Source organism: Musca autumnalis, unplaced genomic scaffold (assembly GCF_047663935.1).
Source record: "Musca autumnalis isolate F117 unplaced genomic scaffold, ASM4766393v1 scaffold_4, whole genome shotgun sequence".
Taxonomy (NCBI): Eukaryota; Metazoa; Arthropoda; class Insecta; order Diptera; family Muscidae; genus Musca; species Musca autumnalis.
In genome coordinates, this window is record NW_027411977.1 from 249,026,644 (window position 1) to 249,038,771 (window position 12,128).

The 12,128-nt window shown below is 40.5% G+C and overlaps 1 protein-coding gene across 1 annotated transcript; it reads left to right on the forward strand.

Moving 5' to 3' along the window:
• Window positions 1-11,004: 11,004 nt before the first annotated feature.
• Window positions 11,005-11,828, forward strand: LOC141403636 (uncharacterized). Its single transcript, XM_073986368.1, has one exon. It carries the CDS (start codon window positions 11,091-11,093, stop codon window positions 11,565-11,567), a length of 477 nt encoding a protein of 158 aa, XP_073842469.1. The 5' UTR covers window positions 11,005-11,090; the 3' UTR covers window positions 11,568-11,828.
• The last annotated feature ends 300 nt before the right edge of the window (window positions 11,829-12,128 follow it).

Consider the following 12,128-nt stretch of genomic DNA (forward strand, 5'->3'; position numbering starts at 1 on the left):
ATGTAGACGTCGTAGTTAAAATATGAATTGCTAGTTCAAAAACCCCATTTTTTGAGTTATGCCACTCTTTGAGTAATTGAGCGATATCAAGTCGATGTTCAGAGTGAAACCTGTAGACCCTTTCTGAAAAAAGGGTGCTTCTATAGACCCTTTCTGAAAGAAAGGGTGCTTCTGTATTCCCTTTCTAAAAGAAGAGGTGCTTCTATAGACCCCTTCTGAAAGAAGAGGTGCTTCTATAGACCCTTTCTAAAAGAAAGGGTGGTTCTATAGACCCTTTCTGAAAGAAAGCGTGCTTCAATAGACCCGTTATAAAAGACCCTTTCTGAAAGAAAGGGTGCTTCTGTATTCCCTTTCTAAAAGAAAAGGTGCTTCTATAGACCCCTTCTGAAAGAAAGGGTGCTTCTATAGACACTTTCTAAAAGAAAGGGTGGTTCTATAGATCCTTTCTAAAAGAAAGGGTGGTTCTATAGACCCTTTCTGAAAGAAAGCGTGCTTCTATAGGCCCCTTTCTGAAAGAAAGCGTGCTTCTATAGGCCCCTTTCTGAAATAAAGGGTGGTTCTATAGATCCTTTCTAAAAGAAAGGGTGGTTCAATAGACCCGTTATAAAAGAAAGGGTTTTTCTATAGCCCCGTTCTGAAAGAAAGGGTGCCTATAGTCCCTTTCTGAAAGAAAATGTCCTCTTATAGACCACTTCTGAATGAAATGGTCCTTCTATAGATTTTTACAGATCCTTTTTGGAAGAAAGGGTCCTTCCATAGACCCATTCTGAAAGAAAGATTGCTACTATAGACCTATTTTGAAAGAAAGGCTGCTTCTATAGACCCGTTCCCAGGGTGCTTCTATAAACCCCTTCTGACAAAAAGGGTGCTTCTATAGACCCGTTCTGAAAAAGGCTGCTTCTGTAGACCCGTTCTTAAAGAAAGGGTGTTTCTACAGACCCGTTCTGAAAGAAAGGGTGCTTCTATAGACCCGTTCTGAAGGAAAGGTTGCTTCTATAGACCAATTTTGAAAGAAAGGTTGCTTCTATAGACCCGTTCCGAAAAAGGGTCCTTCCATAGACCCATTCTGAAAGAAAGGTTGCTTCTATAGACGTATTGTGAAAAAGGTTGATTCTATAGACCTATTTTGAAAAAGGCAGCTTCTTAAATAATGGTTGTTTCTACAAACCCGTTCTGAAAGAAAGGCTGCTTCTACAGACCCGTTCTTAAAGAAAGGGTGTTTCAACAGACCCGTTCTCAAAGAAAGGGCACTTCTATAGATCCTTTTTGAAAGAAAGGGTCCTTCCATAGACCCATTCTGAAAGAAAGGTTGCTTCTACAGACCCATTTTGAAAGAAAGGGTGCTTCTCTAGACCCGTTCTAAAAGAAAGGCTGCTTCTATAGACCCGTTCTTAAAGAAAGAGTGCTTCAACAGACCCGTTCCGAAAGAAAGGGTACTTCTATAGATCCTTTTTGAAAGAAATGTTGCTTCTATAGACCAATTTTGAAAGAAAGGCTGATCTATAGACCCGTTCTGAAAGAAAGGGTGTTTCTACAGACCCGTTCTGAAAGAAAGGGTGCTTCTATAGACCGTTCTGAAAAAAAGGGTACTTCTATAGACCCATTTTGAAAGAAAGGCTGCTTCTATATACCCGTTCTAAAAGAAAGGGTCCTTCCACAAACCCATTCTGAAAGAAAGGTTGCTTCTATAGACCCATTTTAAAAGAAAGGCAGCTTCTATAGGCCCGTTCTTAAAGGAAGGGTGTTTCTACAGACCCTTTCTGAAAGAAAGCGTGCTTCTATAGACCCGTTCTCAGAGAAAGGGTGCTTCATTAGACCCATTCTGAAAGAAAGGGTGTCCTACACACCCGTTCTCAAAGAAAGGGTGCTTCTATAGGCCCATTCTGAAAGAAAGGGTGTCCTACACACCCGTTCTGAAAGAAAGGGTGCTTCTGTAAGCCAGTTCTGAAAGAAAGGGTGCTTCTATAGACCCGTTCTCCAAGAAAGGCTGCTTTTGTAGACCCGTTCTTAAAGAAAGGGCGTTTCTACAGACCCGTTCTGAAAGAAAGGATGCTTCTATAGACCCGTTCTGAAAGAAAAGGTGCTTCTATAGACCAATTTTGAAAGTAATGCTGCTTCTATAGACCCGTTCTGAAAGAAAGGGTCCTTCCACAGACCCATTCTGAAAGAAAGGTTGCTTCTATAGACCCATTTTAAAAGAAAGGCTGCTTCTATAGACCCGTTCTTAAAGAAAGGGTGTTTCTACAGACCCTTTCTGAAAGAAATCGTGCTTCTATAGACCCGTTCTAAAAGAAAGGATGCTTCTATAGACCCATTCTGAAGAAAGGGTGTCCTACACACCCGTTCTGAAAGAAAGGGTGTCCTACACACCCGTTCTGAAAGAAGGGGTTCTCTGAAAGAAACGCTGCTTCTATAGGCCCGTTCTTAAAGAAAGGGTGTTTCTACAGACCCTTTCTGAAAGAAAGCGTCCTTCTATAGACCCGTTCTGTAAGAAAGGGTGCTTCTATAGACCCATTCTGAAAGAAAGGGTGTCCTACACACCCGTTCTGAAAGAAAGGGTGTCCTACACACCCGTTCTGAAAGAAAGGGTGTCCTACACACCCGCTCTGAAAGAAAGGTTGCTTCTGTAAGCCCGTTCTGAAAGAAAGGGTGCATCTATAGACCCGTTCTCCGAGAAAGGCTGTTTCTGAAAGAAAGCGTCCTTCTATAGACCCGTTCTGTAAGAAAGGGTGCTTCTATAGACCCATTCTGAAAGAAAGGGTGTCCTACACACCCGTTCTGAAAGAAAGGGTGCTTCTATAGACCCGTTCTCCGAGAAAGGCTGCTTCTGTAGACCCGTTCTTAAAGAAAGGGTGCTTCTATAGACCCGTTCTGAAAGAAAGGGTGCTTCTATAGACCCGTTCTGAAAGAAATGGTGCTTCTATAGACCCGTTCTGAAAGAAAGGGTGCTTCTATAGACCAATTTTGAAAGAAAGGCTGCTTCTATAGACCCGTTCTGAAAGAAAGGGTGCTTCTGTAGACACTTTCTGAAAGAAATGGTGCCTCTGTAGACCCTTTCTGAAAGAAACGGTGCTTCTATAGATCGTTTCTGAAAGAAACGGTGCTTCTATAGATCGTTTCTGAAAGAAAGGGTGCTTCTCTATAACATTTTTGAAAGAAAGGGTCCCCTATAGACCCTTTTTGAAAGAAAGGATCCTTCTATAGATCATTTTTGAAAGAAATGATGCTTCTGTAAAACCTTTCTGAATGAAATGATGCTTCTGTAAAACCTTTCTGAATGAAATGGTGCTTCTGTAGAACCTTTTCGATAGAAAGGGTGCTTCTCTATATATCATTTTTGAAAGAAAGGGTGCTTCTAAAGACTATTTTAGAAATAAAGGGTGCTTCTAAAGACTATTTTAGAAATAAAGGGTGCTTCTAAAGACCATTTTAGAAATAAAGGGTGCTTCTAAAGACCATTTTAGAAATAAAAGGTTCTTCTATAGACTCTTTTGATAGAAAGGGTTCTTCAATATCATCTATTCATCCATTAGATTCTTAAATCAACTTTGATATGCAACTCCTGAGTCTGTGTTGCCAACTAACTTTTTGTCTTATTTCCAGTTACACCCTAATATATAGGCATATTTACACATGCCAACATTTGCTGCTGTCTAGATAAGTTAGGTATTTTATTAATAATTCTAAACATTTGCTTAATAATATTTACAAATATAGGCAGCAAAGGCATTGCTGTTCATCACATTTAATAATTTCCTTTACTAACAATGACTGCTTGCCTCACCTCGCCTTACTGGTGTGCGTGTGTGTGTGTTCTTCATCTTCCTGTGTATTTGCAAAGATTATATTGTTTGTTGTTGTTGCTGCTGGTTGTGTGTGATGTGAGTATGATGCTACGTGCCTTGTTAGTTAAATGTCAATTTTCTCCAAAAACAAAAAAAAACATTTCGGATTTCATTCATCTGAGACAAATTCCCAAAGGTTTGTGTGTATGTGTGCAATGTTAAGGCCCTAATATATTAGTGTGAGTTTGTGTGAGGTAACATTAAATAGCTTTTAATATGGTCCTATATACCCAGAAAACCAATCGTACCGACATCGTAACGAAATCGGAACAAAATTCGGACGATACGTCCGATATCTGATCCGAAATCGTAACGATATCTTAACGAAAGTTGTATGAAGTGGTTGACATAATTTCGGAACGAAATGTCGGAGCGACATCGGATCGATTTCGGTCCGATTTCGTAACAAAATCTGAAGAAAATCCTTGGGAAATTCGAAAAAGAAATTTCTTTCCGACATACGTTCCGAAATCGGAACGAAATCGGTACAAAATCTGAACTATTTCCTCTCCGAAAAATCGTTTAGAAATCGGAACGAAATCTGAACGACTTTGCTTCCGAAATTGTTCAGACGTGTCGGACATCAGACATTTGGTTTGCTGGGTAACTACGTTAGACGAATGGATGAGAAAGCTAGAACTAACATCTTCACACTCATCTTATGTGTGTGTGGGTATGTATGTAGGTGTAATTCTCTTTGTATTTGTGTTAGTAACATTAACATACCAGTTTGGTCTGTTTGTCATTTTGCATGCAAAATGTTCAATTTGTCAATGATTTTTATTTCCTTTGCTTTGATGAAGCAGTCCCAGAATAAAGCTTTTGCTAAAACTGGTTGCTTGTAAGTGTGTGTATGTATGTGTATGTGTTTGTGTATATATGTATCTCGTAGACGACCTTGACAATGTAATCTAATGATGAAGTTTTGTTGATGCCATTAAAGCTATTCTTGTTCAACAACTAAACATTTTGTATTTCTTTTCGTCCACTGAACCTCTCCCAAACCATAAGTACTTGGTTTGATTAGACTTTCTTTGGCTTTTGATTAGTTTAATTTTGTAAATAAATGGAATGTGGCACACATAGTTTGTGGCCTAATGTGGTGTGTGTGGCCTAATGATGAATGTTTTGTCACAACTATGTTAGAGACAGTTTCCAGAATGATGCGAGATTATGGATCATTGGAATATCCTATTTAATCAAATAATTGGGGAATTACTATAAACATTTTATGGAAAATAGGATGAATGCAAATAAGTTTGGCTTAAAATTACAAGACAGCAATTATGTCTGCATCTTTTGAGGTTAGAGAACAAAGTAATGATCTCTGGTTTTGGCAAAATGTAGCAAGAATTACTACCTACAGATCTATAGGCTTATTCATTTTTGCATAGAGTAAGGAGATGATAAAAAATATACATTTTAGTCAGTGATATGCTCAACGTTCAAATTGCGATAATGCTAATCTGTAGCTTGATTACAAGGCCGTGGCAACAATTAACTATTTTCTTCTTTAGTTCGCTCTATGTAATTCCGAGTTTCTTTTTTTCTAAAAATTATTAAATTGCAATTGCCTCAGCTCTCTGCCAACACCATGCACAACCATAAAATCCCCAGTGGTAGCGGTATCCAAAATTGCCTATGGCTAAATTTGAAGGGACAGCATATGGACATCAATAAAGCCACTAAAGTGACATATACACAATCATGTTTTTTTTTTTTTTTTGCTCGTTCGTTCCTTGATTCATTCATCCAGTCGGTACCATGCATCCTGATGAAGCGCAATTTGCCACAACCGTCCAAACATTATCAACAGCAATATCAGCCAATGGCAATAAAACAACACTAAAGTGGGTAACAAGGTCCTCCATAAAACCGTCACAGCAAACAAAACACACCGACAATTCGGGGATTTAGTTGGATTGGACAAACAGTGACAGGAGGCAACAGCCAACCAGCCTGCCAGCCAGCTATGCAGCTAGGCAGCCAACCATTTAGCCATTGAGCCCCAAACGTCAGCATATGAAGTTAGGCAGCATAAGCAGAAACACAAACATGTGTGGCTTCTAACAAAACGGGTAAGGACGACTCAGGTCCTCTGTGTGGTTCAAATGTCAATAGTGTGGAAAAATGATGACAATGAGAATGTTGATGGCGTTGATGTTGATGAGAATGAGAATCAGAATTCAAGTCCGAACGATTGCCTTGAATGTTGTATATGCAGCATGGCAGGAAATGCAAGTGAACGCCAGTAATGCAATATGGTTGAAATTAACTTGCATGCATGTCCAAACAAGCCATCTCTCTCATACACACACACATACATATACTTGTGGACAATCATATATTTTAAGCGCTAATTCCATGGAGAAGCCACAAGGCTAAGTGCAGCACATATCGTGTGCACCACAAGGCATGTAATTGTCAACAGTATTCCACGTTCTGGAACCCATTTGCAGCCATGTGTGTATGTGTGCGTGCGTGAGTGTTACATGCTTGGAATGTAGTTTTTTTTCTCAAAGTATGCAGGTCACTTTAGGGAATGCAGTTTTCTAAATATAAGTGCATTGACATTTTTGGGAGGTAGCGGTTTCATTTTTAGTGTATTGAAATCGAAGAATAAAAAATGGGTCAATAAAATAAAGTCCATGGTCGGGAATGAGCCAAAGACTGAAGATTAGCTACCTACCTTTGGACTTAGGTTTTTGACTTATTATTTTGTCCAAATTTGGATCATGTTGAAATATGGACCACATCGATCTACTCCTCCCACTAAATATCAACATTTTTCTCTAAAATGTTGCGAACCATAATTCTACGTGTAAGTAACGATTTGGTCCAAACATTGCAGATCTTAAAAATTCTTCCACACATAGAACTATATATGTAGATCCACTACTATATGGGTCCATTACTTGAAATTTCCGCAGAGTTTAACGGCATGTCCATGTATATTTTTGCTGCAGACTGTTTTCGCCCTATTACGATCAAGTCCATACATCCCGAGACAATGGTCCAAAAGCCCAAACAAATCTTGTTGGCACCAGCCGAAATGACTGTTGAGCACGATAGCTTACGAATTGACTGTCGATTTGGCCGAAACTTTGCACATCGTGAAATTACTTCCAAAAGTACATCAAGTTCCATGAAGGGCTGGCTATACCATGAAGGGCTATTCGGGTACCTCCGTCACATAAGTTCAAAATTTTCGCTTAGGGTCCCAGCGTGACCGCAATCGGAGCTGCAACATCAATTGAGCTCATTGTACCGAAGTGCACTCTTAGCTACCAGATCCTGTACTGCAAGATCCAGTGGATGAAGATAATGAAACATATTGAGGGCCGCCTTTGAAGTGATCTTCATGGCATCGGTTATTAGTATTGACGCCTGTGTTTGGACGTTGTTAAATTTACGAAAATACAATGCCTTTCTCAAAGCATTTCCCCACACCAGAGGACCATGGGCTTAAGGTGGTCATGGAAATCCAATGGGTGAAACGAGTTCTAAATCCCCATCCCTTGCCAATGGAGTTCTTGCAGGATTTTGGAGCTATTAGACACCTCATAGAGCGTTTCCCCACTTGGTTTCTAAATAGAGCTCTAGGTTGCCTCCATCCTGCATTGGTATGGTGAAAGACAATTGTTTTGTGCCCATCTATCCCTATCTTTCGCAGTCTATGGGAGCACCCTATCTTTCGCAAAGAGTCTATAGAAGCATTCTATCTTTCGGGAAAGGTCTATAGAAAACCGCCTTTCATTCGGGAAGGGACTACATAAGTACCCGCTCTTTCTGAAAGGATCTACAGAAGCACCTTTCCTTCGAAAGCGTCTACAGAAGAACCATTTTCTTTAGGTATGGGTATACAGAGCACTCTTTCTTTCGGTAAGGGTCTATAGAAGCACCCAATCTTTTGGAAAGTTTCTATAGAAGCAACGTTTTTGTCGGAAAGGGTCTATAGATTCTCTCTTTCGGAAATGGACTATAAAAGCTCCCTTTATTTCGGAAAGGGTCTATATCAGCAACCATAATTTCGGACCCTTTCTTTCGAAAAGGGTCTATAGAAGCACCATTTCTTTGGGACAGGGTCTATAGAAGCACCTTTTCTTTCGCAAAGGCTCTAAGAAGCACCCTTTTTTCGGAAGAGGTCTATAGAAGCACACTTCTTTCGGAAAGCGTCTACAGAGGAACCCTCTTCTTTCGGTATGGGTATATAGAAGCACCATTTCTTTCGGTAAGGGTCTACAGAACCACCCATTCTTTCGGAAAGGGTCTATAGAAGCAACCTTTTTTTCGGGAAGGGTCTATAGAAGCACACTTTCTTTCGGAAAGGGTCTATAAAAGCAACATTTTTTCGGACCCTTTCTAAAGAAGCACCATTTCTTTCGGAAAGGGTCAATATAAACACCCCTTCTTTCGGAAAGGGTCAATATAAACACCCATTCTTTCGGTAAGGGTCAATGGAAGCAACCTTTCTTTCGGAAAGGGTCTATAGAAGCACCCTTTCTTTCGGAAAGGGCATATAAAAGCACCTTTTCTTTCGGAAAGGATTAATAGAAGCACCCTTTCTTTCGCAAGGGGGTAAATATAATCACCCCTTCTTGCCGAAAGGGTCAATAGAAGCATCCTTTCTGTAGTAATAATAATGTTCCACAAACATCCCAGGCGGGACAAGGGAGACTTCTCTCATATCAATGAATGCACCCCGATTAATATTGTGATATGGGACCTGCAGTTTATCGCCGAGTCCGAACGGCGTGTCTTAAGATATCACTTGTACAGAAGTTTTACATGGCTGAAATTTTCAGGAAATGTCGCCAACAATACTGAGGGGTATTTTGCCACTGTTGGAAATTTGATGTTGCTGACCTGGGAATCTAACCGCGGATATTCTGAATGCAAGGCGGGTGTGCATACCATTGCACCACGGTGGCACCTTTCTATAGTAAAGGGTAAAAAAACACACTTCCTTTCGGAAAGGGTCAAAGAAGCACCCATTCTTTCGGAAAGGGTCAAAGAATCACCCATTCTTTCGGAAAGGGTCAAAGAAGCACCCATTCTTTCGGAAAGGGTCAAAGAAGCACCCATTCTTTCGGAAAGGGTCAAAGAAGCACCCATTCTTTCGGAAAGGGTCAAAGAAGCACCCATTCTTTCGGAAAGGGTCAAAGAAGCACCCATTCTTTCGGAAAGGGTCAAAGAAGCACCCATTCTTTCGGATGCACCCTTTTATCCTGCACACTTTTATCGGAAAATGTCTAAAAAAGAGAGGGTCTATAGTAACACCTTTTCTTTCGTAAAAGCTTTATAGAAACACCCTTTTTTCTGAAAGGGTCTATAGAAGCTCCTTTTCTTTCGGAAAGTATCTATAGAAGCACCCATTCTTTCAGAAAGGGTCTATATAAACACCCTTTGTTCTGAAAAGGTCTATAGGAGTATCCTTCCTCGCAGAATGGGTCCCTTATTTCAGAAATGGTCTATAGAAGTACCCTTTGACTAGAAGAGCTCCTTGTGTAAGTTCCGATTGTTTTGACTCATAGTATATTCTTGATTATTTCTGGTGACAGACATCCGAATGGAACTCTCACCGATGCTTGGTTGATTATTCCGCTGAGCATTCAGTTAATGCAATTGATCAACTCATTTTATGAGTGATTTATGGATGGATTCAAGATGGATTCTGGTAAACTCTGCAACCTCAATTTAGCCCTGAACCCCTAAAAACCTTAAAAAATGCTAGATAGTCCATCTCAAGTGATACTCGACTCCAAACCATTACTTGCTCACTGAATTACCAAAATTCCTCGTAGGTGCCACCTTTTTTTTGTAAGTCCAACTAAGGGTAGAATTTCAAAATCTCCGGTCCGTTAATGCACATTAATAGCCAATTAATATCTTCCCTTCGCTTTTTTCAATTTTTTTTCTTCAAAACTGATTTCTCTACAGAATCTGCGTAACATATGCCACCGACTACCCCAGCTACTGGAAACAAATGGAGCTCACCGAGTCAAATAGTGCGTTCCTCCGTTCCTGAAAATATGATAAATTCACTTTGTGCTGAGACCAAACAAAAGAACTCCATTGCCATTGCTGTTTTGTTCTCTAATAAACACCCTTTCTGCTTTGAAATTTCAGCTACAATTGCTGGCCAAACCGTCAATGAAGTGGAAAGTTGTGTGGCGTTGTGATTATTGACGTCTGGCGACAGGGATGTATAACAATATTTTGTATGCCCTGCAATAAATATGTTTAGACTACCACACAGTTGTCGTTTTGTTAACAGTAGTCACCCATCTCCCTTGTTGCCGTTTCAATGGGCCAGGGGGGGTTGGTGGTGGGCGACATCAATGAATTGATAGAGGATGTTTGAATTGCAATTGTTTCCCCCAAATTGTTTTTTATGTTCATTTTGGCAACAGCATTGCTTTGATTTCCGGTATGTTTGCTATTTCCAAATCCGACAATGCCGACAACAATTGGCAATAGGTGCTCTCATGTCCGCTTGCAAGTGCCTGCTAGCCCAATGAATGACCAGCTTGCTGCTCGCTTGGCTTGTGTATGGATGGATTCTTAATTAAAATTATTTGACACTGCATTGTGGTGTCGCATCGAGTGAATAGCATTGGGTGGAGGGGGATTATGCGAAATCAGAGCACTGTTTAGGCATTGCATGGCTGTACGTGTGTGTGCGCGTAGCTAAGGCTTTGGTATTATTATTAGCCACAGTAGTGAATTCTTTGTGAGATTTGTTGTTGTGTGTGAAGTTGTTTCCCCTGAATAAAATGCTGCAAGGGGATGAAAGCAGCTAAGCTTGTTCTACTTGCATGAGGGTGTGTGTGTGTGTGAATAAAAATGCACACTGATGATGACTGCCACCAGCCATTTGGGTAGATATATGGTGTCGGGTAATGGCGTTTTGGCTGATGAATTTTTGCATGCCATTCTATACTTGAATTGAAAGTGAGTGGAGCATTTTGGTCACGTTAGCCCATAAAATCAGCATAACTTTGATTGTCAACCAACTATTTTTTTTTCTTTTTTGCTTATGCATGCTGGCCATTCATGGTAATTAATGCGATCTAGACAAATAAGGATCTAAACGTTGTGCAGCAAGCGGACATCCAATCGGTATAAATTTCGAGCAAATTCATCGAAATGGTATCAGTCGTCCCAGGCTTAGCCAAAGCTAAACAACCCACTTAACACTCAACACTAACCCAGCTCTTTCAAGCAACAATCAACCAAACGAAAATGGCCAAGTTCCAATTCGCTATTGTCATGCTCCTTGTAGCTTTCGCCGTTTTGGGCAGTGATGCTCAAAGAATACGTGGCCGTTCATCTCGCCTCATCCAACGCAATCGCAAATTGGCTCGCCAAGAAGTCGAAGAACCGGTGACTCCTTATCCCTCAGCCGATGAATTGAAACCCGAAGTACCATTCGAAGAAGTTGCTCCCACCGACTTCCCTGTCGAAGAAGACGAAGAAGCTCCCGAAGCCAGTGAACCCATTCCCGATGAAGTCTATGGTCCACCAGAGGTCTCTGTCTTGTACAACACTCCCGATGAGGTATATGGTCCCCCAGAACTTGATGCCAATGCTTTGCCCGCTGAAGTTGTTTTGGCCCGTCAAAGACAACGTCAAGCCCGTTTGGTCAAGGCCCGCCGTCAAGCTGCCTATCGTCAAGCTAAATTGGCTAAATTGCGTGCCGCCAAGAAACGCACTGCCTAAGAAGAGCTGGCTGTGTAGAAAATTCTCTACTTCACCATGAGAAGTTTAGAAGAATTTTCAACTCCAACCCCCCAAAAAACCCCCCGCAAAAGATATTGACATTGCTGCTGCTGTATAAACGCATTACGAAATTGTTCCCCCTAAAAAGAAAAAAAACTAACAACAACAAAAACTATTCTAATTGTAAATTAATTATAATTTAAACGAATTTCTGAAAGAAAGTAGGATCTTAGAAAAATAAAATTGAGCTTTGAAAAATAATCTTCAATGGGTTTTGATGCGGCGCATTACGCTAATACACTTCCGACAATGGTTTATTATGATGGTGGCATCGTATGCCATCGTTGGCAATGTTCAAAGTGCCTGGAAGAAATTGAAAGGAATTTCAATTTAATGGAAAAATGCAGGCTAGCACAGAGACAGAGAGAGAGAAAAAGAAGCAGAGCTAGAGAACAACAACAAAAAAGGCAAACGAGAAATGCTCCTCAATTGAATGTCATTACAAAAAGGAATTTCATTGAATCACCACCCACCAATTGCTTGAGACCATTGCCTGAGAAC